Raw genomic sequence first — 26259 nt, 5'->3', positions numbered from 1 at the left:
GACCTGCTCGTCTCTCTTTGGCCATAATAGGAAGGGGACAGGTGAAGGTGTCAAACGAAGTGGAACACGCTTATAGAAAATGACACATCTTTTTTTCACAGTATCGATTCTAGATTAATCCAAAAATGAAAAAGCTACATTTAGGGTTTAGGCTGACTATGGGGGTCATTCCGAGTTGATCGCTCGCTAGCTAGTTTTAGCAGCCGTGCAAACGCTATGCCGCCGCCCACTGTGGAGTGTATTTTAGCTTAGCAGAAGTGCGAACGCATGTTCAGGCGAGCTCTACAAAAACAGTTTGTGCAGTTTCAGAGTAGCTCTGAACCTACTCAGCGCTTGCGATCACTTCAGCCTATTCCTGTCCGGATTTGACGTCATACACCTGCCCAGCGACCGCCCAGACACGCCTGCGTTTTTTCAGACACGCCTGCATTTTTGCAAACACTCCCTGAAAACGGTCAGTTGACACCCAGTAATGCCCACTTCCTGTCAATCTTCTTGCGGCCGTCAGTGTAACTGAAAACTTCGCTAGAACCTGTGTAAAACAACAAATGGCTTTGTACCCGTATGTAGCACGTGCGCATTGCGGTGCATACGCATGTGCAGAAATGCCGATTTTTAGCCTGTTCGCTGCACAGCGCACAACGGCAGCTAGTGATCAACTCGGAATGACCCCCTATAATTTAATTCTATAAAGTCTATCTCCTCTGAGGATGACATAATTGAACTAAGGAGTATCAAACATTTGAAATTTCAGATATTGCCAACCAGATTTTCTACTGATTATAAACCTATTGGAGGACCCGTAATGCTGGAATAATTAAGGTGAAAGTAACAGGAGACTGGAATTCTCCCAGTCAAGTCAACCAAAAACATCCAAAAAGGCTTACACAGTTACAAAGAAAGAAAAAGTACCACCTATGACCACCAGGGGGTAAATTTACTAAGATGGGAGTTCTATTTAAAATGGGATGTTCCCATAGCAACCAATCAGATTTTACTTCTCATTTATTTAGCACCTTCTAGAACAGTGTTTTTCAACCACTGTGCCGTGTCACACTAGTGTGCCCTGAGCAGTCTCCAGGTGTGCCCCCATAGAAGCACAGCCAGGCCTGTCAGCGTCTTGCCGCTACTGAGGCCCTGGAACGATCAATACTGGTGGGTTTAGTGGTTGCAGAGCCAGTTCTATTTATGGACCCGGGCAGTGTTGGGCTTTTCTAGCTTTCTCAGATGTGGCTCAGGCATTACCTATGGAGAAGCTGCGACATGACATCCTAGGACACGCAACTGCACCATGCATCACCATTATATTTCAGTGTGCCTTGGCAATATTTAAATCTTGTTCAGTGTGCCGCAAGTTGTAAAAGGTTGAAAATCTCTGTTCTAGAAGATAATACCTGGAATCTGATTGGTTGCTATGGGCAACATCCCATCTTAAATAGAACTCCCATTTTAGTAAATATACCCCCAGGTGTCAGACATCCAGATCTTTATAATTTAAACTGTATTTAGGGGGTCATTCAGATCTGATCGCTAGGCAGCGATTTTTGCTGTCCTGCGATAAGATAGTCGCCGCCTACAGGGGGAATGTATTTTTGCTGTGCAAGTGTGCAATTGCATGTGTCGCAGAGCTCTCTGGTCAGCCCAGGATGGCTATGGGTCATATGGTCGACATGCATTAGGTCGACAGTCATTAGGTCGACCACTATTGGTCGACAGTGACTAGGTTGACATCTGAAATAGGTCGACACAGTCATTAGGTCGACATGAACAAGGTCGACATGGAAAAAGGCCGACATGAGTTTTTTTTACTTTTTTGGTGTCGTTTTCATCGTAAAGTGACAGGGAACTCCAACTGGTGCTCCGTGTCCCCTCGCATGGTGAGCGAACTTTGGGCAAGGTGCCTCGCTCTGCTACCGCTGCGCTCGGCACGAGTTACGATTCCCAATCGTAGTCCATGTGGATCGCAAAGCATGAAAAAGTTAAAAAAATTATTTTTTTTAAAAACCCATGTCAACCTTTTTCCATGTTGACCTAGTACACGTCGACCTAGTGACCATGTCGACCTAATGCATGCTGACCAATAGTGGTCAACCTAATGACCGTATCCTGCCCAGGACTTACTCAGCTACGATCACATCAGCCTGTCCGGGGCCGGATTTGACGTCAGACACCCTCCCTGCTAACGCTTGATCCCGCCTGTGTTTTACCAGACACTCCCTGAAAACGGTCAGTTGCCACCCACAAACGCCCTCTTCCTGTCAATCTCTTTGCGAACGCCCATGTGATGGATCCTTCGCACAATTCCGTTGCTGAGCTGCGAAGCCCGCGGGAGCCGTGTGACGCGTCAGTGCAGTGCGGTGCATACGCATGCGCAGTTCGGATCTGATCGCCTGCTGTGCGAAAACGCACAGATCAGATCTGAATGACCCCCTTAGTGCATTGAGGTTTGAAGACCATGCCATTGGAGAACTTATATACAGCACTTACAGTATATGTATATCATCCGTATATCAAAAATGTGTTGCCGTATTTGAAAAGCAAAATGTATTTAGAGAAAATGAGGTGTCTGTCTCTGATGCCTATCATTCAATGGTAGATTTTATCTATGTAACACAGTATGTTCTTCTAACCCTCTGATCAGTCTCGGACTGGGGTATGAAGGGCCCACCGGGGGGATTGCAGTGACAGGGGCCCATACTTAGGGTTGTGGCCAGTCTACAAAGGGGGTGCACAGTCTGGAACCTGATCCCTAGAGGAAAGAGTGGGTCCTCGGGCAGTGGGGCCCAGCGGTGGTTTCCCCTGTACCCCTGTGGGCCAGTTCGACCCTGCCTCTGATGCCCTGTTCTTGCCCCTGTATAACATACCCAGTAAGAGGTATTTCCTCTCTGCAGCTAGTGTACTTACAGATATATGCTGGACTCGTTGCCGCCTATGTCCGGGGACTGCAGCTTCTGCACAAGGATGATGATTATGCCGACAAACAGCACAAAGTTGATCTGTTGGACAGAGAGAAAAAAAAAGAAGAAACGGGTGAATCTCACATCCTCACACCCTGATGATAATGCGGAAAGCATGAAGGACACGGCATAAGGACACTATCGTAAAACCACCATATTATTTATTTCTGCATACATTTAGACTTATAACATGAATAAACGGCTTATACTGTATTATATTTTAGGTTCCCTTGTGGAAATACAAAAAAGCAACACTTTCATATCTATATAATACTATATACGGAGGAACCCTCTGTCGGCTACTAAAGCAATCTCTAGGCCATGGGCTACCACTATCTCCAGATGGCAATAGCTGCGGAGACCCAGAGCTAGATTAAGAGGGGGGGGGGGGGGGCACGGGGTCAGTACCCTGGGCCACCCTGTTTTAAGGGGCCCCCCAGCCAGAGATGCTCTGCCCCGCAGCAGCTCGCCTGGCAGCGGAGGCTGGAGATTGCCTGCATCATTCCCCGTGCTGACCGAGAAGTGGGGGAGGGAGCCGCATGCGGGGCATCACACAGCTGCCGGCATGAGACATCCTGCACTCTTCTCCCAGCAACGTGGAACCCTCCTGGCAGCCTGGAGTCTACTTCACCCCCCCACAGCCACGTTGGGGTGGAGGGGAGAGGCAGGCGGCTAGTGTAGCTGGGGGATGGATGCTAGAGGGAGGGGAAGGCCCCCCTGTCTTGGGTCCCTGGGCCCCCCAAGGGCTTAATCTGGCACTGCGGGGACCAATATTGGGAATGCATCGCATTCCAGATATTGATAAATCGGGCAGCATTGCATCCCCATAGAAACCTATGGGGGATGCGGCTGCGGACGGCAGTGGTGGTATCACAGCAGGTACTGGAGATACCTGCTGTGATTCCTCCTTCTTACATTCAGGAGATACCTAATATTTGTGGCTGAGCCCCGAAAACGGTTGTTTTGGGGGATATAGTGGCAAATATAGAATGATAAATGGGCCCCTATGGAAGCTAACTATATGGGGGTCATTCCGAGTTGTTCGCTCATTGCCGATTTTTGCTATGCTGCGATTTGCTGCTAAATGTGCATGTGCACGGTACGCAGCACACATGCGCTAAGTTATTTAACTAAAAACTTAGCAGTTTTGCTGGTGTTCGTCGCACTGCTGATTGGTGAGTGATTGACAGGAAAGGGGCGTTTCTGGGTGGTAACTGAGCGTTTTCCGGGAGTGTGCGGAAAAACGCAGGCGTGTCAGGTTAAAACGCGGGAGTGTCTGGAGAAACGGGGGAGTGGCTGGCCGAACGCAGGGCGTGTTTGTGACATCAAACCAGGTACGAAACGGACTGAGCTGATCGCAGTGTAGTAGTAAGTCTCGAGCTACTCAGAAACTGCAGGGAATTATTTAGTAGCAGTTCTGCTAATCTTTCGTTCGCTATTCTGCTAAGCTAAGATACACTCCCAGAGGGCGGCGGCCTAGCGTGTGCAATGCTGCTAAAAGCAGCTAGCGAGCGAACAACTCAGAATGAGGGCCTGTGTTACTGAGTGTAACAATTGTGTGACTACTCTAGTGACAGCCTGGCAAGGTATGATGTTTGAATGAATGGGTAACAGAGTGGGAAAGCCAGATAGTAGCTAGTAGGAGGGATGAAGTAAGTATGTACAGTAACTATATAACACCTTACAGAGGCTGTTTAATCAATCAGTATCTGATCCAGTGGAGCTTACAGACTAAAGGACGGTATACGGACTCTGGGTCGACAGTATCTAGGTCGACACCTATTGGTTGACACAGAAAAATAGGTCGCCGTGGTCATTAGGTTGACATGAACAAGGTCGACACGGAAAAAGGTTGACGTGAGTTTTTCAATTTTTTTTTGTTTTTTTAACCTTTTTCATACTTTACGATCCACGTGGACTACAATTGGGAACAGCATGGTGAGTGAAGCGAGCCATGCGAGGGGACACAGTGCACTAATTGGGGTTCCCGGTCACTTTCCAAGGAAAACAACACAAAACCCCCATAAAAAACTAATGTCGGCCTTTTTCCATGTCTGGCTTGTACATGTTGACCTAATGGCCGTGTCCACCTATTTCCTGTGTCGACCTACCAACTGTCGACCAATAGGTGTCGACCTAAAGTGTGTCGAGTTAGACACTGTCGACCCTGAGTCCCAGATCCTTAAAGGACATATTTATCAATAAATCCCCTCAAAACATCTTGGGATGGCATTAGCTTATGTTAGCCAGATGACTTTCTTGGAAGCTCTGACCCGGCAGCCGGATATTGCTAACTGCAAGTGAAAAAGATGTTTTCTTTGAAAATGTGGGTGATATTTTCAGAACCGTATTAATATAATAATGGCCCTCATTCCGAGTCGTTCGCTCGTTCTTTTTTTTCGCATCACAGTGAAAATCAGCTTAGAGCGCATGCGCAATGTTCGCACTGCGACTGCGCTAAGTAATTCTGCTATGAAGAAAGGATTTTTACTCACGGCTTTTTGTTCGCACCGGCGAACGTAGTGTGATTGACAGGAAATGGGTGTTACTGGGCGGAAACACGGTGTTTTATGGGCGTGTGGCTGAAAACGCTACCGTTTCCGGAAAAAACGCAGGAGTGGCCGGAGAAACGGGGGAGTGTCTGGGCGAACGCTGGGAGTGTTTGTGACGTCAAACCAGGAACGACAAGCACTGAACTGATCGCACAGGCAGAGTAAGTCTGGAGCTACTCTAAAACTGCTAAGTTTTTTTTGTTCGCAATATTGCGTAAACTTCGTTCGCACTTTTAAGATGCTAAGATACACTCCCAGTAGGCGTAGACTAAGCGTGTGTAACTCTGCTAAATTCGCCTTGCGACCGATCAACTCGGAATGAGGGCCAATGTGTGATTTTTTGTTGGTGTGTGGAAAGAACTGAAGTACAAAAAGAAAGACAATGATAAATACACGAAGAACATACACACATCACACAGACAGTGCCCTGTTCAGGACAGAACCCATATAGTAGCCCCAGGTAAGGCAACAATGCAAACCACTGTGCCAGGGCCGGCTCCAGGCCTACTAGCACCCCGAGCGAGCACATTTTGAAGAGACTTCCCCCGCGCTCCTGGAAAAGTGGATGTGGTTTCGCAACTTCATATTATCAAACTATAAATAAATATATTTTCACACCCCCTCTACACACACAATTAGCAGCCTTACACATAACAGCCACAGTGGTGTTCCTTACACATAATGTCTCCAGTATAGTGCCGGATACACATAATGACCCCAGTATAGTGCCGGATACACATAATGACCCCAGTATAGTGCCGGATACACATAATGACCCCAGTAGTGCAGTGCCAGATAGACATGGCATGCCCCCCAGCAGTGCCACATAGACACAACATGCCCCTCAGCAGTACCAGACAGACATGATATGCTGCCCAGAAGTGACAGACAGACACGATATGCCCCGCAGCAGTGCCAGATACACGATATGCCTCCCAGCAGTGCCAGATATACATGATATGCCCCCCAGCAGTGCCAGATACACATGATATGCCCCCCAGATACACTTGTCCCTACAGTGCCAAATATATATATGCCCCACAGTGCCAGATACATACAGTATATGCCCCACACAGTGCCAAATACATATATGCCCCCACACAGTGCTAGATATGCTCCCAGTGCCAGATACACATGTCCCATACAGTGCCAGATATGCCCCCAGTGCCAGATACACATGTCCCAATAGTGCCAGATATGCCCCCAGTGCCAGATACACATGTCCCAATAGTGCCAGATATACCCCCAGTGCCAGATACACATGTCCCCATAGTGGCAGACATACCCACTGTGCCAGATACACATGTCCCTACACAGTGACAGATATCCTTCCCCCCCCATCCCCCGCGCTGCTCCCCACGCATCTCTTGTTCTGAAGTGCGGGGAGGCTGCTGCTGCTCTTTAGTTGAGGGCGGGGAGGAGAGCGCAGCGTGCGCCTCTCCTGCCCCTCAGTCTCCAGTGGTGTGTAGCTCCAACTAGTCGCTGGTCTGCAAGCCAATCAATGCTCGTGGCCCGGCAGCCAATCAGGAGCCTCGGCTGCCGGACCGCAAGCTCTGATTGGCTCACGGGCTGACATCGGTTAGCGGGGAGGGGGTTAGGTCTGTCGGTTGTGTTGCAGTGTATGTCTTTGCTAGGAGGCGGACACTGCTACTGTAGGGACTGCTCCAGGCTCCAATATGGCGGCCAGAGCTAGCGGCGCCCATAAAGTGTGGCGCCCTGTTCGGCCGCTCTATTGGAAGGTGCCTGGAGCCGGCCCTGCACTGTGCCACTGTGTTATAATCAGAAGGGAAGCAAGGCACACAGAGACAGCTCATATAATAAAGGGAGCTTCTACAAGGCACACAGGGACATCGAGGGCCAGCTCTACCATTAAGCAGCTTTAGGCGGCTGCCTAGGGGCGGCAGCTCCTGGAGGGCGCCACTAAATTATTCTAGCAAAAAACTGAAGGATGACTCTGTGTACGGCCTCCTCCTTACACTGCGCTGGCTGCTGCTGCAGGTCTAATCAGGTGCAGCCGCCGCTATCAGGCTGTACCACAGATTGCCTCAGCGCTTCCTCCGTGCTAACAAGTGTAACATCATGTCATATGAAGGCACATAAGAGGCGGATGTAACTATGGCTCCCCAAGGGGCGCCCCCACGGCCGCTCCTCATAGTCCTGATGCAGGCCCCTGGATCCCGACTCTCCAGCATCAAGCAGCACCTGACTACATGTCTGCACTTGCATACCTCCCAACTGTCCCGATTTTCGCGGGACAGTCCCGTTTTTTGGGGACTGTCCCACCCGCGGGGCCACAGTGTCCCGCGGTGGGAAGGAGGGGGGGCCAGTTGGGAGGCTCATGCACTCGCTGCCCTGCTTAGCAGAGCAGCGGTGAATAGACGCTGTGCGCAAGCGCACAGCGTCTATTCAGTGCAGACAGAGGGAGGGGGCATGCCAGCAGCTCACAGAGCGCTGGGCATGCCCCCTCAGTGAAGAAAACGGGGGCGTGACTTGCGATTGCGGGTCCTCCGTGGAGCCACCCCCCTTTTTCTTAGGCCACATCCCCCTTTTTGGGAGCGCGCGCGTGTGTCCCTCTTTCAACAAATGAAAAGTTGGGAGGTATGCACCTGCAACATCGCTGTAATGCTGCTGCCGCCTGTAAGAGGAGCCGTAGCAATTATGAGGGAAGACAAGGAAACAGCTATTAGGTAAGTAACCTATGGGGGTTTCTGCAGGACCACAAGCAGTACACATCTTACAGCCTGAGGGTGGTTTGCACTTGTAAACAGTATAATAGGGAAACACAGGCACTGGGGTACAATACAGTACATATGGAGGAGACGGGGGGGGGGGGGGGGGTCAGTAATTAACTTACAGCTGGGGTATGGAACACAATAAGGAGCATACAACATACCTCCCAACTTTGTAGGGGAGGAAGAGGGACCCCTGCGTGGCGAACCCCGCGCGACCCGAAAAGGGGACGTGGCTTGCCGTGGGAGGGGCGTGGCATCTGCCAAGTGGGCATGGCCGAGCGCCACGGAACCGTTTTGGGCATTTTGGGGGTGTCCCCAGCGCTCCCCTCCCAGCTGGGCAGCCCCCTGCTCCCCTCCCAGCATTGAATAGATGCCGTGCGCGTGCGCACGGCATCTATTCAGTGATCACCGGCTGCTTTGCAGAGCAAAGCAGCAGATGATCAAAGCCTCCCCTAACTGGGGAGAGACAGCGGGACAGTGTCCGAATAGCGGGACAGTGTCCGAATAGCGGGACTGTCCCGCTGAAATCGGGACAGTTGGGAGGTATGATACAAATATATGTATAATACTGTATGTATGTATACACATACAATTAAATATCCCATCAGACCCCATATACAGATGCAGTGTATACAGGATAGATAGATAGATAGATAGATAGATAGATAGATAGATAGATAGATAGATAGATAGATAGATAGATAGAATTGTTATCCCAGCACTCAGCAAAAAAATTGAAATTGGCCTCAGTGTCCTATACAATTGCCATCATGCTAGCTAGCGTGTATACATAGGCAGAAAGAACGGTCATCACTTAAGGATTTGAAAGTAAAAGTACTGTATATTGTGAATAAAGTCACGAAAATATACTTTTTCACTTCAAAAGTTCAGTTGTTTCTTCTTTCTGTATATGTATAATAATGCAATATACCCTAGTCCGCCTAGTGGCCACCTGCATCTCCCCTCCGAAAGGTGGGGGGATTTGCAGGTTAAAGGGCGCTAGGCTGGAGATTTGCCTAGGGTGCATAGAGACCTTGCACCGGCCCTGGCTGTGAGGCACACAGGGACACCTCATATAATAATGGGAGCTGCTGTGAGGCACACAGGGACACCTCATATAATAATGGGAGCTGCTGTGAGGCACACAGGGACACCTCATATAATAATGGGAGCTGCTGTGAGGCACACAGGGACACCTCATATAATAATGGGAGCTGCTGTGAGGCACACCTCATATAATAATGGGAGCTGCTGTGAGGCACACATCATGTACATAGCAGTTTATTGTGAGGGAATCTAGAGAAATTGCAGCTTCAGAAAGTGATAGTTCTGGCAGTATGCTCTGAGCTGATTAGCTGCCAAAGTACAATATCATCAGATTAGACGATAACGTGATATAATTTACTATAAACCCATAATTATTCTTGCACCCTATCATATTTTTCATGAATAAAAGGAACATATAATATAACATTGATCTAAGGACAACTTACCATAATGGAACCAATGACAGGACCCTTAATCACCCACCACAGCGCTACGTTGGTGTTCATATCCCAGCAGCTAGGGCAATAATAAATATAGAGATGATTACTCCGGCACCATGATGCATAAACCATTCTGCGCAAACATCTTTATGTATCCTGTTAATGATCCGCTGCAGCCTTATTGTGTATAACTGACTTCAACCGGAAAAACATCTGTAAGTGACAGCGTCTCTTGTGGTCGAGTTAAAGTGCCAAAATGAGTGCCCCTTTTTTGGCTTTGTAGTTTTTGTGATGTATTTATTAAACAACAACATTCATAAAAGCAATAAGTTATACCGGGTCTTTTCCTCTCACTGGGGATGATGCAGAACGAGTTATGTGCCAGTTGGCGTAACGTATGTGAAACTGTTCTGCGCACACTCAGGAAGTGAACGCATGTATATGTGGCTATGCAGGTTGATCGAACCAAACTTTATGACTGAGAGGTCAAACAAGGGTGGGAAGAGGCATAACGTGGCTGCTGCCCAGGGCGTGGCCCCAAGCGTGACATAGCCCCGCTCCCATCCTACTTTGTAGACCACCTATGTTGTGAGGTACGGAAGGTACAATCTCACAAAGGCAAAGTTCAGTAAGTGCATGATAATAATAATCACACAAGTATGGCCCAGAAGTGTATGTATAACTGTTAGGAGGAGGACATTTAGCTCCTTCTACTACACATGTGTATGGGAGGATTCAGACCTGATCGCTGGGCATCGATTTTTGCAGCCCTGCGATCAGATAGTCGGCACCTACAGGGGGAATGTATTTTAGCTGTGCAATTGTGCGATCGCATGTGTAGCAGAGCTGTACAAACTGATTTTGTGCAGTCTCTGCGCAGTCCAGAACTTACTCAGCCGCTGTGATCACATCAGCCTGTCCGGGGCCGGATTTGACGTCAGACACCCGCCCTGCAAACACTTGGATGCACCTGTGTTTTTCTAAACACTCCCAGAAAACGGTCAGTTGCCACCCACAAACGCGAATGGATCCTTTGCACAAACCCATCGCTCACCGGCAATCCCTTTTGCAGCAGTGTGTCGCGCCAGCGCACTGCGGTACATACGCATGCGCAGTTCGGATCTGATCGCCCGCTGTGCGAAAAACGCACAGCAGCGATCAGATCTGAATTACCCCCACTATACGGTACAGCGCTTTTTCACTTTTCCTATAAATTATTTACACCGCCTGAGTCACATTTTCTGCACTAGACTGATCATCACATTCTAGTTTTATTGTTGAATGGTTACTACAGACAAGAAAAATACTAGTTCAAGTATAATACTGTACGTCAGAGGTTCTCAAATGCGGTCCTCAGAGCACTCCAACGATCCAGGTTTTAGGGATATCCATGGCTCAGCAGAGATGGTTTAATCAAATTGACCGAGTTGCTAAATAAGTCACCTGTGGCCAAACATGGGTAAACTTAAAACCTGGACTGTTGGGTACCTTGAGGACTGCGTTTGAGAACCTCTGCTGTACGTGGTAATGGCGTATATCACATACGTACCCCTGGTCATCAAAGTGCAGCCTCAACACAGCCCATATTGTAACGCATATAAGTGGGGTGCCTGGAAAGAAGACATATAAACAGCCGTTAATTTGAAACTGATAATAAACCAAATTAATTTACACAGAACTAGAAACACGTACGTGTATATTCCACCATATGCAGTGTACATGAGCTGTAGTGACAGTCACAAAGTAAGAAGGCCTGATCACACAAGCATCAACGGAGAGACCGATATATCATTTCTGAGATCTGTCAATCATTGCCAACCTTCGAAACCTTACTCACGAGCTCAGATATCAGCGTTACCCATTAGCAATATGAGCTCAGCGTATACATAGAACTTTCAATCCCAACATAGATGACAACTGAGAAGTAGCGGACGAGACATCAGTGAGAATCCTGAATATAACGATGAATATTTCTCACACATTTGAAGCCAATATAAAGAAAATGAGATAAAAGGGTTTCTTACCAGACATCATGTCACAGCGTCATTTCACAGTGACATAAAACACTACACATCCACAGCTACAGTAATCCACTCTCACACCAAATACATGTATCATGTCTTACACAACCTTTATAATCACTTCCCTTTGTGTAAGGAAATGTACAGTGCTTATTAATAAAAAATACAACATTATATATATTACAGTAATTCCTATAAGCTTTGGGAAATACCAAAATAATTAAAATGGACATTAGATAAAATATAACGCTGCAATCAAGTATATGTACAATAGTACATGAAAACCATATACAGTAGGCACACTCTTCATATTCTACTATTTAATACAAGGTACAAAGAGACATATTTGTGTGTCCACATGCAAAAAATAATTATATTTTTGCAGGATTAAGGGGTATATTCAATTGAAGTCGGATCCATTCCGACATTCATTTGTCGGAATGGATCCGACCTGCTCTCCCCCGTCTGCCCGCGGCTCTCCCCCGTCTTCCCCCCCAGTCCCTCCTCTCTCACAGCCGCCGCTCCCCATCCCCCCCTCTCACAACCGCCGCTCCCCGTCAGCCGCCGCTCCCCTTCTCCCCCTCTCTCACAGTCGCCGCTCCCCGTCTCCCCCTCTCTCACAGCCGCCGCTCCCCGTCAGCCGCCGCTCCCCTTCTCCCCCTCTCTCACAGCCGCCGCTCCCCGTCTCTCACAGCCGCCGCTCACGGCAGCGTCCACCCGGCTCCAGCAAGCGAGGTCTCGCTTGCTGGAGCCGGGTGGACGCGGCTGTGAGAGGCGGCTGTGACATCCTCCAGCTCTGCTCACCCCGTCCCTGCCTCGGCTCTCCCCGTCCCCGCCGCTGCTCTCCCGATCTCACTCACAAGCACGTGGATCGGCAGCTATACCACCGATCCACGTGCTTTTCGACAAGTCGAATTCATCGACTTGTCGAAAAATTTGGGGTTATATTGAATAGGTCGATTCACGATTCGACCTTAAAAAGTCGAAAACTGCCGTCTTTTCGACAGACGGCAGCTTTCGACTTCAATTGAATATACCCCTATGTATTTTATTTGGATTTACTAATTAACCAGGCCCAGGTTTGATGGAGGGGCCCAGGTTGCCCACCCTACCACCCTTACCAGGCCACAGCAGCTGCAGCTTTTCTCAGTGCAGCACACGCTTCTGTGTGCTGGGCTGCAGTGAGGCCGTATTTTCTTCTATGGGTGCATGACCACGCCTCCTGTGATTAGTACCCACCCCCTGAAAAGTACCTGGGCCCAGCCAGGCTCTCTACTGCCCTGCTTGCAACTTCCAGGCAGGGCTGCCATCAGAAATTGTGGGGCTCGGGACTGACAAAATAGACTGTTACACCTCTCCACCACTATGTGATACATTGTGACATTACATATATGTGGAGGGTTGCGGACATACCGTTCCGGTTCACAGCGAGCTGATACGCAGGGAAGGCTTGTTTTAAGAAGTCCTCCCTGCGCATCAGCCCACTGTTGTTTCACAGACTGGTGCAGCTCTCCTGGTATTGGCAGTAAAAGCCAGGGGTGGCCCCCCCCTCTGTAAGGGCCTGGGACACCAGTCCCCACAGTCCCCCCGATGGCTACCCTGCTTCCAGGCACATTTTATGCTATAAACTACATAGGTAGAGGCATCCAGGGTATTAAATCCATTCAAATGTACAGTAGTGACACATGCACTAAAGTCTTGAGGTCTAATTTTTTTATGATTTACTGTAATACATGAACGAGACTAAAGTATTAATAGTTGAGGAAAATGGAAATGCTGAAATTCCTTGTACAAACTCTATGACTTCTGTTAACTACATTATTTATTATTTAAGGATGAATCAGACTTGCCTACTACCTCTAGGGAAAACAACATGGCCTTAATGGTGCCATTGACTGCGAAACGCGTCATCACTGCACACACCCCACTGAGCAATGACGCAAATCGTGACGTGCAGAAGGGTTGCAGTGTCAGATGACATGAGTCGTGTCATCACTCCCCGGTGCTTCTCAGACCTAGCCTGTGGTTACAAAGAGTCGGCAAGCACAGGGATCATAATCCCATATCTATCGTAAAGTCTGCTCTGGAAGTCATCAGAATTTAAGAGCGCACTCTAAAAGAGAAAGATACATAATAATTTATGATACCGCATCACACAGAATGTGTCACAATGTACCTGACGTTCAAAGGGGGATAAAAAAAAAAACCTGAAAGCCAACTAACGACACAAAAATCCTGAGTACATCAAATCAAAAAGTGTTCTCGAAAATCCCGAGCAGCTGAAGAGAACGCGGCAGCAGTTTCTTTGAAATGCAAAGTCGGCGTTACAGTAGATATCCTCAGTAAATTGACCAAGGCAGAATTCACTCTTTTGATATGAGGCTTGTAATTAAAATGCAAATATATGTCATGCAGCAGCCGATACACTGGGACACACTCCATGGAAATTAATTATTAAAAGGACTCTCAACTTTGAAATATTGGAATATGTACCGAATAGCAAGGTAAATAATTCATAGTTGATCTGATACTACAGTGGTTTCCCTTTTCCCTTATTTTTATGTTTCGAGGGATTTTTTTTCTAAATAGAGCATTAAAAATTAAGTTTTATTGTTAAACTTCAAAACATCCAACTACAGTGATCCTTTGAGTGCATCATTCCAGATAGCGTTTCATTATTTCATCTTCTCTAACGTATACCATTACCAATACTGTAGAAATAGAGGTGGACTAATTCCCCATACACCGGAATCATCTGCCTCACTTCCGCAGGTTTGGATTTCACATCAATGATATATTTTCCTGCTGCACAATTCAAATTCATTGATGTCTGGAGTAATGTATTGGTGTTTCGTGGTGGGGGGGGGGGGGGGGGGGGGATGGAGATTAATATTTGAGAGCAGGACCAGATAAACAATGGGGCGAATGGAGCTCCAGCTCCAGGCTTCTACATCAAAACAGGCCCGTCATCATGGCAGTACGATGATGACCAACTGTCTAGCTGGCCACACAGTCAGACATAAATCGTAAGCATTAATGTTATTGTTGTCACTGAACTATGCAAACTGGCCACGCACACACATCACTGGTCACCCCCACGTGGCACTGGCATCACCCACACACTATTGGTCGCACCTACATGGCACTGGCATCACCTACACAGAACTGGTCCCAGCTAGGGAGCCCAATCCCAGGGTTGGGATTGGCGAGATCCCGGGTTTATGTCCCAAAAATCCAGGGATTTGAGCCACCAATCCCGGAATTCGCGGAATTAGGTTGCGAATGCACAGTTTTTCCAGGAACTATAGCACTTGGCTCAGACGCTGTCCTGCTGTGCAGCCCGGGTGGCAGTGGGGTATATGGAGTTTAGGTGGGCAGCCATGGACACACTCACAGCGGTGGCGGCCTTTCAAATGTAGCACCAGCCACCAGCCAATCGGAGCCGCAGTAGCACTCTACCGGGTGCCTACATCAATTCTGTCTGTGCTTCCCACGCACCCACCATCATTGCTCTGTACTTCCGAGCCCGCCCTCCCTATTCCCTTCCTCACTGACCTCCACATCCTCTCTCCCTGCTCCCTACACCGATCCATACTGCAATATCCGGATCCTGGGATTGAAAAAACGGCCCAGGATTGGCCTCCCTAGTCCCAGCTCCTCTCATTTTCAGTATAAACGCTTAAAATTTTTAGCCCCAGACCTTTAACCTTGGACTTTAAGCCGGCCCCGGCTCAGAGAACATTGTTCCATTAAAGGTAATTCTATAAACATTATCAAACACACAACCCTCTATAATACTTAACTATTCAGTACAATGGTCTTTGGCAAGAGGGTTTTAATATTGTTGAAACAATGTTTCTGCATAATGCAAGATACTTTAGTTAACCCACAGCGGCATCATCCATTAGGCATCCAAGGGTCCCATGTAGAGAGTGATCAGCTGTAATTGGCCTAGACTACCTTAATCTGTCTTTACGTTTTGGTTCTTTTGGCAGAGGGGGAATGTTGCCTGGAACTACATATGTTCTTAATGAGATGACTTTAAGATGACATACTGTATAATGAGCTGGCATTTTTTAATGCTAGTAAAACACAGGTCATATACAAGTCACCAGGATAATAAGCACACATTTAATGAACTCTGCACAGATAAAGTACACTCCAGACTAACGGGTCTATTTAGCCTTGGATGGAGATAAAGTGGATGGAGATAAAGTACCAGCCAATCAGCTCCCAACTGTCATGTTACAGGCTATGTTTGAAAAATTACAGTTAGGAGCTGATTGGTTGGGACTTTTTCTCAGGTCACTTTATCTCCATCCAAGGCTTAGTAAATAGACACCTAAGTCACCCAGTTCCTGCTAAACGTCCTAGGAGCAGATGCTGAGTTGGATGTGGCTGCGTCTTTTGCCGCTGTAGCATCTACAACTTTATGCTAATGGTGCAACAAAGCCCTTTCCTGGTGCACAGCCATAGGGTGTGCTATAGAAGATCTACAGTATTTAGGCCGACAGTCGATAAGTCGATACCAAATGGCCAACATGCATTAGGTTGACGGGTACAAAAGGCCGACAGATTAAAGGTCGACAGTGGGTTAGGTTGACAGGTACTCAAGGTCAATAGGTTTAAAAGGTCAACATGTGTCGACCATTTGTGGGTTGACCATTGTTATGTCATGTCTACCTTTTGAACCTGTCGAACTAAAGCACTGTCGACCTTTGATCTGTTGACCTTTTTTTACCCGTTGACCTAATGTATGTTTACCATATGGTGTTGACCTATTGACTGTCTATCTAGATATTGTCTATCTATCATCTGGATGCCGTGTTCAAGGACTGAGATGCTCATTTTCAGCGTTTTTAGACCCTTAAATACCGCTTGGGACTTCTTTAGATGCCTACATTGGTCGTATATTTGGAACTCCCATCAACCACATGTTAGATGCAGATTCTAGATCAGCGTATGGCCTCCAACGTGAGTGATTGAGAGTGTGTGTATGTAACTATTTTCAGTGCCATGTCATAACATTCCTATAAGTATCTCCATGCGCGTGGCTAGCCCCCCTTCCCCCGTCACCGCCTAGAAACACCAAAAATATTTCTAATACATTTCAGACACTGTGCATCTGACGCAGTACTGCACCACAACAGACTGGAGGTGATTGAGGGTCTACCCCAGCTCTGGGGGCTTTCAATTGAACATCCTAGCCAGGAAAAATAGAATCTACGTGTACAATTAAAACATTGTCCCTTTTATTAAAACTACATACCCCATCCAATTATTGTGTACCAATAAAAGTATCTTCGTTCAGGGAAAAACGTTTCCACGAGGAGTGTGAAGAGGTAGAGTCCTTCAATGAAGAGCCAGAAGTAGTTGGACATGACGCAGTAATGGAAGAACACCATCACCGCTTTACATTCCACCTATATTAAAAGACAAAACAATTATCAGTGAATAAATTTGGAATCCTTAGCAATCCGGGAACAACGCTCCGTCATCATTTGCGACATCAAACAATTATATTTTGTTATTTCTGTGCCTGATTTAGCTGTGGATGCAATGGTGATATTAGCGCAGTTGCAAAGGTACCAAATTCATACAAGTGCAAAAACCTCCATCTAGACGCAAGTCACAGGGATGTGCGTTATTATGTACCCATGAACCAGAAATGCTCATTTCTACAAAACTGTTTCTACTATAAAGCAACCTCCAGGGGGCTTCTAGAAACCACCATGCCACAGTTAACCTAGAATCTAATACCCATATTTAAATATATTGCTTTAGGTCTAAGGGAGCGATTCAATTATTTGTTAAAGCGCGATAATGAATGGTTTTCCATTGTTGCAATTCAATTGTTTTGAGAGTCCCTTAATTATTGCGCTTAATTAGTCAGTGTTTAGCCGCGTAAAGGGGCTAAGCAGGATTAAAGTAATAGTTGCGAAGGGGAAAAGTGCTGTTTGGGCCCCCAAACTGCTGACTTTTTGCACATTTTAGCTTACCACCTCCAGGGGGTGCGAGCTGAGATGTGACTTCCGCATGCAATGGGGGACTGATCGGAGCAACAATTGAATAGTTCCGATAAATGGCCATTACTTATTATAGACAGTATAACAAATAATTGAATTGCCACCTGGAACTCCATGCATGTTCCGGACCCTCGTACTTGGATGCTATTCCGATAAGTGATAGTTACAAATTATATGTATTGCCACCATAAGTCTTTTTGTTCCAAAAATAGTGTGCATGAAAACTCTTTTACCAGTAAATCAACTAATTCACTGGATTTTCCACTTTAAGACTACTTAAAGTAGTAGCTGTATATATCCCATTCTGCAATGTGTGTATATACAAAAAGATACAAAAACCAAAGAAAAAGCAATGCATATTACACAAGCCACACGATAATAAATTAATTTATCTGAAGGTGTAAAGTAATTTTGCTGGTTCATTGTGTTCCTCATTACTTACAGTAGACAGGTGGCAGTGGTTGTTGTCTTGCTCAGCGTACAGAACTTCATCTTTAATAAACACAGATATCGCCCGCAGAATGAACGAGACAAAAAGATTCATGTGGATAAAGTTCCGAGTGCAGTGGAGTTTTCTGAAACACGCAAAAGAATGGTCGAGTGAACGGAAGTTTAGGATTGTCAGCTGAACTATGGGGGTGATTCCGACCCGATCGCGCGCTGCAGGTTGTCGCTGCGCAGCGACCGGGTCGGAACTGAGCATGCACCAGCGCCACTGTGCGCCGGCGAATGGCAGCCGTCGTTGCCTAGCGATCGCCTCTGAGACAGAGGCGGTCGCTGGGCGGGAGGGGGCGTTAAGCCGCCGTTTAGGGGGAGCGGTCCGGCCAATGCAGGCATGGTTGGACCGTTGGGGGGACTACCGGGGCGGCTGCGTGACGTCACACGCAGCCGCTGCGGGCCGGGGAGCGACGAGTAGCTCCCAGCCAGCATGCTAAAGCTGCGCTGGTCGGGAGCTACTCTGGAAGTGCAAAGACATCGCCGCTGTGAGGTGCTTTTGCACTTCTGTGGGGAGGGGGGGGGGCGGCACTGACATGCGGGGCGGACTAGCCCTGTGCTGGGCGTCCCCCCGCATGTCAGTGTGAATGATCGTAGCTGTGCTAAATTTAGCACAGCTACGATCAACTCGGAATGACCCCCTATATCCTATAATTATTCGTGTTATACAAACTAAATTCCCTAACACAAAAATGCTTATTAAAACAAGGCTCAGTGGGAAAAAATATTTGCGGAAAGTGGAGATATGCAAAACCCGGTCCAAATCCCCCGAGGAGATCCGATCCGAAAATTTTGCAATTTGGATTGCATAAATGACATGATTTCAGCAGTTTTTATAGATTTTTAAAAGAGTATAAATTTCTAAGCGATTCTAAGCCGAACCAAAATCCAAATCCGTACCAAAACACTTGAGGGTTGTTTTGCCAAAACCAAAACACAGTGGTGAATTTGAATTAAAACCACAACAGGGGGTTCCGCCTTCCGTGCACATCTCTCTGGTGTAAAGACCTCTCTACTCCCATCTAGCATTGTGGTAAATATACGTGTCATGATGTCACATGTGAGAGGGCCGGCCCAGGAGCATTATGGTCTTACTACAGCCACACGCGTTTGTGTGTCTCTTTAGCATCTCTTACATAAAGCTGATTATATTTTAAGCTGAGTGGCCTTTGAAGTGATTTACAGTTCTAATATCTTGTAAGGGCTGCGTAATATACAGTAGGCCACCATTTTTAATAAAACACTAGAACGTGATCGATGCCCGTAAAGTGGACGGACTGAAAGTTCACTGACTAAAAATAACAAAATGATACCTGTCCTGCAATGTTATATAGTACATACAAGCTCACGCATTTACCTGAAGCGGCACAGGATGACCATAGCAGTGGTGAGTGCAACAAGAGATGTGCTATATCCCACTGTATACAAGGCTTTCACAGAGAGGAAGTACGTGTCCTGCAGGATGTAAAGCTCAGTGTCAGTTACATAGGGAGATATATAGTACACAGTAATATGGGCTAAACACTTTCTGTGGCAAACTCTGAATGATACATGTGACATATATTGTACAATACAGTCTACAACACAGGATCAGTATGATTTCTGCTATAAAAGCAGTGAAAGGTATCCTTATATTTACCCAGCTCTGACAGAGATCTGTAGACGCTACTGCACAGCCTGTGTGACTGTTTAGGCTGTGCGATAATATGTTAATGCAGCAGGAGGCGGCTTGTGTAAGTCCACGCCTCCTGCCGGCTTCTCTGATCCGCGTGACCATGGTCCATCTGTGTAAGCCTCAGCTTACTTAGGATGGTTGGTGTTTTCACGCTGCAGGTGTCAGTGAAGCTGCATTCGTGGACGCATATACAGACCACGGCGGGTGTAGTATGGTATGCCGGCGGCCGTGCTCCTGGCGACCAGCATACCGGCGCCGGAAGCCACATTCGGCATACTGAAGACCACCCGACCATGGCATGACCAGAAAACGAGGCAAACACGCTCCTGTTTTCTGAAACGCTGGCCACCCTTGCCCCAAATGTCTGCAGCAAGTCAATTATGTTGCAGTTTAAGTAATAAAAGATAAGCACTATAACCTATATGTTAGGGGGAAAATAACCACTGCAAGTGTGAAACACAAAGACTAACAACCACTAAATTGTAGTCATCCAGGTTGGACTGTTAGTTTTTTCACTAATCTCCCAATCCTACTCACGCACCACTAACACCAGAAACTTCTTCTAAGAGGAATCACGCACTTAGGCTAATCAGCTGAGTGCTCTGTTTAAATGTGTCCCTTATTTATTAAGAGGGTGGTCACCTTCAGAACTAGGCAGCTCCCAAAAACATAAGTGAGTGACTCATTACGGGAAGCACATCTTCCCTTATCTCCAACATCCAGCCCACTTCTCCCATGAATTGGGTGGGGCATGATGATGTCATTTGCATAATTGAGGCCCCGCCCATGAGGAGTTATACTGCGACTAGCAAAATTACATTGTGGGGTTGGGTTTGCATACCATCACGTACCCACTCCTGCCACCTGTGCATCTCCCTCCACAGATATCCTGAAGGCCTCCTTGCCAAGTTGGCAAGCATGGATTTCAACCATTTTTGTCCAGTGACCTGTAATCTATATTTAGAAAGTGTCTGCAGATTGTGATCCCTACCTGATCCCCTGTTTCATTCACATCATAGCCACATGCATCGGAGTAATGCGGAAAAGGATCGGTCCAGCCATTTTCAGTACAGTTCCTGCTGATCACTCCTTCTGCATACAACAAAATACAACATGTCAAATTATGTTCACCGACAACAGTACCAGGCAGTGTGTAGTTTAAGCAGTTTACAGTAATGTATCTCTACAAGGAATATTATTATAAATAATTTCGTTTTAAAGCCATGTTCCAAGCAAAACTAAAACCTGCTTTTTAGATGGAGCTCTATAAATGTTACTATAATACTGGTCATTGACTACCTTGGGTCAGTCGGGCACCTGATACCTGTAACAGAATTGCACTGCTTGCCTCGCCCCTATTTTTTTTAATCAAACTAACAGTGTATTGTCTTAGTCATTTCCTTATGAAGTCCCCATTCATGTGAATGTGAGATTCATAGCGGTTGGCCTCGACAGCACTGCTGCCTGTTCTAGAAACACGCAGTAGAATATATCAATATATTGGCGCATCGCTGTGTGTGGGCCGACCGCCCGTACACATGCTGCGGTGGCTGGCGGTGATTGACAGCTGAACTGGGCGGGCGTGTGTACACCCCCGCCCAGATCATGACGTCAGTCCCCGACGGATCGGCCAGTGTGTATGCTCAACACACTGCCCGATCCGTCCATAGATATATCTGCCGATCAATTGATCGGCAGATATATCTTCCAGTATGTACCCACCTTTAGGTAGTTGTCCATCAAAGGTTTCGTCATGGTTGATGGTTTGAACATTTTTGAAACCTCTGCTATTAGAAACTTACCACCATTGTGCACCATTGGATCTACTCCATCAATGGTAAAACCATCAACCATCAGCACAAAACTATCCTCGGTTGGAACCATGGATGGTTTATGGCCAACCCTATTTGGGAGACCTGTCAAATTGGGAGGAATGCTGGACCCCAGCTAAATAATATTCATTATTATAGTATAACTTTTTGAACGCCGTCCAAAACTGAAATTTCTGTTCTACAGTAGGAATCTTCTTTAAAGATCCCAGATCAGATGAAGTGACTCAGTAATGCCACTGTTGCCAACAAGGTCCCATGAATATTGGTATCGTCCACAAAACTTCTGTCTCCAAATGATGATAACAATGGGGGTAGTTTAATGATTTGCCTATCCTAATTCAACAGTCTAAAGGAAATTGCAGATTTTATGCTATAAAGCCAACTTCTGATACTTTTCAATCAGCGCTCCCATTGTTCAGGACAGTCCTTACTTTTCAACCTGAACTATTTAGGAAACAATGCTTATTCTTTCTCAATTCAATAAAAACGATGAATGGGAATACAGTAGGTTCAACCCTTTGTACAGAATGTAATAAAATTCCCTGGAACAGTTTAAGGACAGATCTACAAATCACAAAGCCTTAACTCATAATGAAATAATCGCTATTAACTTATTTGCAATTGTTTAAAAAAAACACTTAAGACTTATACACAACAATGGGCTTAATTCAGAGTTGATCGCAGCAGCAAATTTGTTAGCAGTTGGGCAAAACCATGTGCACTGCAGTGTGTGTGTGTGGGGGGGGGGGGGCAGATATAACATGTTCAGAGAGAGTTAGATTTGGGTGGGGTGTGTTCAAACTGAAATCTAAATTGCAGTGTAAAAATAAAGCAGCCAGTATTTACCCTGCACTGACACAATATAACCCACCCAAATCTAACTCTCTCTGCACATGTTACATCTGCCCCACCTGCACTGCATGTGGTTTTGCCCAACTGCTAACAAATTTGCTGCTGCGATCAACTCTGAATTACCCCCAATGTGCTTGTAATGTAGTTCTCATGCACTAGTTAAGGCTGAACATGTAAAATAATTAACCTTAATGTGCACACGTATGTATTTATTGGAAAATGGAAAGACATTAGTGAAAAATAATTTTAGTGTTTTCTATATTATATTTTAAATGGTCATTTTAAGTGGATTTTAATGAGTAAATTGATGCATTAACATACACAAATCTTAATAAACATTAATAATGCTCAAAAATAACTTCAAAGGAAATATGAGGGTGGTTCAATAAGTATGGTAACAAGACCTCTCATGTGTGTAATGCTCTCTACTTCATTCAAATTTCCTGCAAAAAAGCCAAATCAGGTAGACCACTGCTTCCCCTCACGGTCATTGGACTGCCCCTCATATCAGTCATACTGTCCCAACCAGTGGCGGAACTAGCGAGCGGTGGGCCCAGGTGCGACAAAATGCTTTGGGCCCCCCCCATCCCATCCAAGTCCACCCCCTCACCCCTGGAGAGGATCTGGTGAGGGGGACCTGCCTAGGGCCAGAGAAATGGATACCTAGCAACAGTGCCGTAACTAGACATTTTAGCACTGTGTGCAAGAAATGGCATCGGAGCCCCACCCCTGCATGCAAAACAGGGGCAGTGCGCGGCGTAGGCGCGCGCAAAAATACATAGTGGCGTGGCTTCGTGGGGAAGGGATGTGGCCACAAAATAATACCAATTCATAAAACGGTGCACAGTAGTCTCCATTATTCAAATTACGCCGCACAGTAGCACCACTACACCAGGTAGAGCCCCTTTTACACCTTACGGCGGACAGATTCCTCTTTTTACACATTACGGCAGACAGCGTCCCCTTTTTACACATTACGGCAGACAGCGTCCCCCTTTTTACACATAATGGCAGACAGCGTGCCCTTTTTACACATAGCGGCAGACAGCGTGCACTTTTTACACATAACGGCAGACAGCGTCCCCTTTTTACACATAACGGCAGACAGCGTGCCCTTGTTACACATAGCGGCAGACAGCGTACACTTTTTACACATAATGGCAGACAGCGTGCCCTTGTTACACATAGCGGCAGACAGCGTACACTTTTTACACATAACGGCAGACAGCGTGCCCTTTTTACACATAACGGCAGACAGCGTCCCCTTTTTACACATTACGGCAGACAGCGTGCCTATGTTACACATTACGGCAGACAGCGTCCCCCTTTTTGAAACATTACGGCAGGCAGATTCCCCCTTTTTACACATTGCGGCAGACAGCGTCCCCTTTTTACACATCACGTCAGGCAGATTCCCCCTTTTTACACATTACGTCAGGCAGATTCCCCCTTTTTACACATTGCGGCAGGCAGATTCCCCCTTTTTACACATTGCGGCAAAGATTCCCCCTTTATACACATCACGTCAGGCAGATTCCCCCTTTTTACACATTACGTCAGGCAGATACCCCCTTTTTATACATTACGTCAGGCAGATTCCCCCTTTTTACACATTGCGGCAGGCAGATTCCCCATTTTCACACATTGCGGCAGGCAGATTCCCCCCTTTTTACACATTGCGGCAGACAGTCCCCCTTTTTGCACATGGAAAGAAAGAAAGAAAGAAAGAAAGAAAGAAAGAAAGAAAGAAAGAAAGAAAGAAAGAAAGAAAGAAAGAAAGAAAGAAAGAAAGAAAGAAAGAAAGAAAAGAATTATACTTACCCTCTCCGCTGGCTCAGGCTCCTCGGTGCAGCTTCTGGCAGATCACGATTCCCGGGCAGGAGAGAAGGAGGAGGAGGGAGGTGGAGGAGGGAGCCGCAGCAGCGCTGTGTTATTGTTGGAGGCGCTGCTGCTGCTGTCCCTCTGCTTCACTATAGGCTGTTCTCGGAAGACAGCCTATAGTGAAGCAGAGGGACAGCAGCAGCAACGCCTCAACCAGTAGCAAAGCGCTGCTGCGGCTCCCTCCTCCACCTCCCTCCTTCTCCTTACCCCGGTGACCGCTGCGCTGTGCTCCTCTCCTGTGTCCTGCGGGCGGCTGTGTGCTGCGGGCAGCGGTTGCCCGCAGCACACAGACGCGCCCCCACCGGGCCTAGCTCCGCCTGTGGAGCCCCAGCGTCATGCGGTGGATTTAGTGGAAGCCGGGGAGGACTTCTGTTCCTGGGAACTAGCTGCGTTGTGCAGCTTCCTTCCTCTGCCCCTGCCTCTGGCAAGAAAGGACGCACCTCGGACTTTCTTGCCTTTTTGTGAACGAAAGGACTGCATTTGGTAATACGGTGCTTTCTTAGGTTGTGAGGAAACATATGGCAAAAAATTTGACTTTCTAGCAGTAGCTGTGGAGACCAGGTCCGAGAGACCCTCCCCAAACAATTCCTCACCCTTGTAAGGTAAAACCTCCATGTGCCTTTTAGAGTCGGCATCACCTGTCCATTGCCGAGTCCACAGGACCCTTCTGGCAGAAATCGACATAGCATTTATTCTAGAGCCCAGTAGACTAATGTCTCTTTGAGCATCTCCTATATAATAGCCCTGTGATTCTGTGCCTGGGTTTCTAACGCTGGGCGTGGCTAGGAGCTCTCATTGGGTTAGTGGCAGGTCTATCACACCCAGCCCACAGCTGATTGGGCGAGAAACGCCCTCCCACACAGGTTACATCCAATGGGAGGCTCTGCCCTTTGCCTGCAGTGTTTTCACATTCACAGAGCAGGATTAGCAAAGGGACTGATGGAGCTGCAGCTCCAGCCCCACACCCCAAAATAGTCCCACTGCATCTGCAGCAACACACCCTCCAACAATTTACACATAAACATTGATGCAAATTCGAACAGGGGGCGTGGCCACGGGAACAGCACCGTGGCCACGCCCCTTTTCCTATACTTTCAATGGAAGCTTGGAGAGTCAATAATCGGTACAGACCATAAAAAAAAGGGACTGTACCTGCCAAAAAGGTGCAGCTGGAGGGTGTGTCACTGCATCTGCAGCAAGTCTCTGCGCTGTAGATAGGGGAAAAAACAATCCTTTTACTGCAGTGTCCTATGGGGGTCATTCCAAGTTGATCGCTAGCTGCATTTGTTCGCTGTGCAGCGATCAGGCAAAAATTCGGCACTTCTGCGCATGCGTATGCAGCGCAATGCGCACGTGCGGCTTACTATTACAACGAACGATGTAGTTTTACACAGGGTCTAGCGATTATGCTTTTCAGTCGCATAGGCAGCCGCAGAGTGATTGACAGGAAGACGGCGTTTCTGGGTGTCAACTGACCATTTTCAGGGAGTGTTCGGAAAAACGCAGGCGTGGCTGGGCGAATGCAGGGCGTGTTCATGACGTCAAATCAGGAACTGAATGGTCTGAAGTGATCGCAATTGCCGAGTAGGTCTGAAGCTACTCTGAAACTGCACAAACATTTTTTGTACCCGCTCTTCAATCCCTTCGTTCCCACTTCTGCTAAGCTAAAATACACTCCCACTGGGCGGCGGCATAGTGTTTTTTTACGGCTGCTAAAAACTGCTAGCGAGCGATCAACTCGGAATGACC

General features: G+C 47.1%; 1 protein-coding gene across 5 annotated transcripts in view; it reads right to left on the bottom strand.

Annotated features, from left to right (window-relative positions):
- Positions 1-26259, bottom strand: part of ADCYAP1R1 (ADCYAP receptor type I) — a 483354-nt gene that overhangs the window by 54963 nt on the left and 402132 nt on the right. For all 5 annotated transcript variants that reach the window (XM_063924333.1, XM_063924332.1, XM_063924334.1 and 2 more), the window contains 7 exons: positions 20937-21037; positions 19628-19725; positions 18218-18350; positions 17019-17172; positions 11278-11338; positions 9735-9804; positions 2905-2996 (listed from right to left, as the gene is read on the bottom strand). In XM_063924333.1, coding sequence (XP_063780403.1) covers positions 2905-2996; positions 9735-9804; positions 11278-11338; positions 17019-17172; positions 18218-18350; positions 19628-19725; positions 20937-21037 — 709 coding nt within the window. The remainder of the gene's footprint in view (positions 1-2904; positions 2997-9734; positions 9805-11277; positions 11339-17018; positions 17173-18217; positions 18351-19627; positions 19726-20936; positions 21038-26259) is intronic.

Source organism: Pseudophryne corroboree, chromosome 5 (assembly GCF_028390025.1).
Source record: "Pseudophryne corroboree isolate aPseCor3 chromosome 5, aPseCor3.hap2, whole genome shotgun sequence".
In the NCBI taxonomy this organism is placed as follows: Eukaryota; Metazoa; Chordata; class Amphibia; order Anura; family Myobatrachidae; genus Pseudophryne; species Pseudophryne corroboree.
Note: the sequence above shows the minus strand (reverse complement) of the source record. Positions and strands in the feature narration are given on the sequence as shown.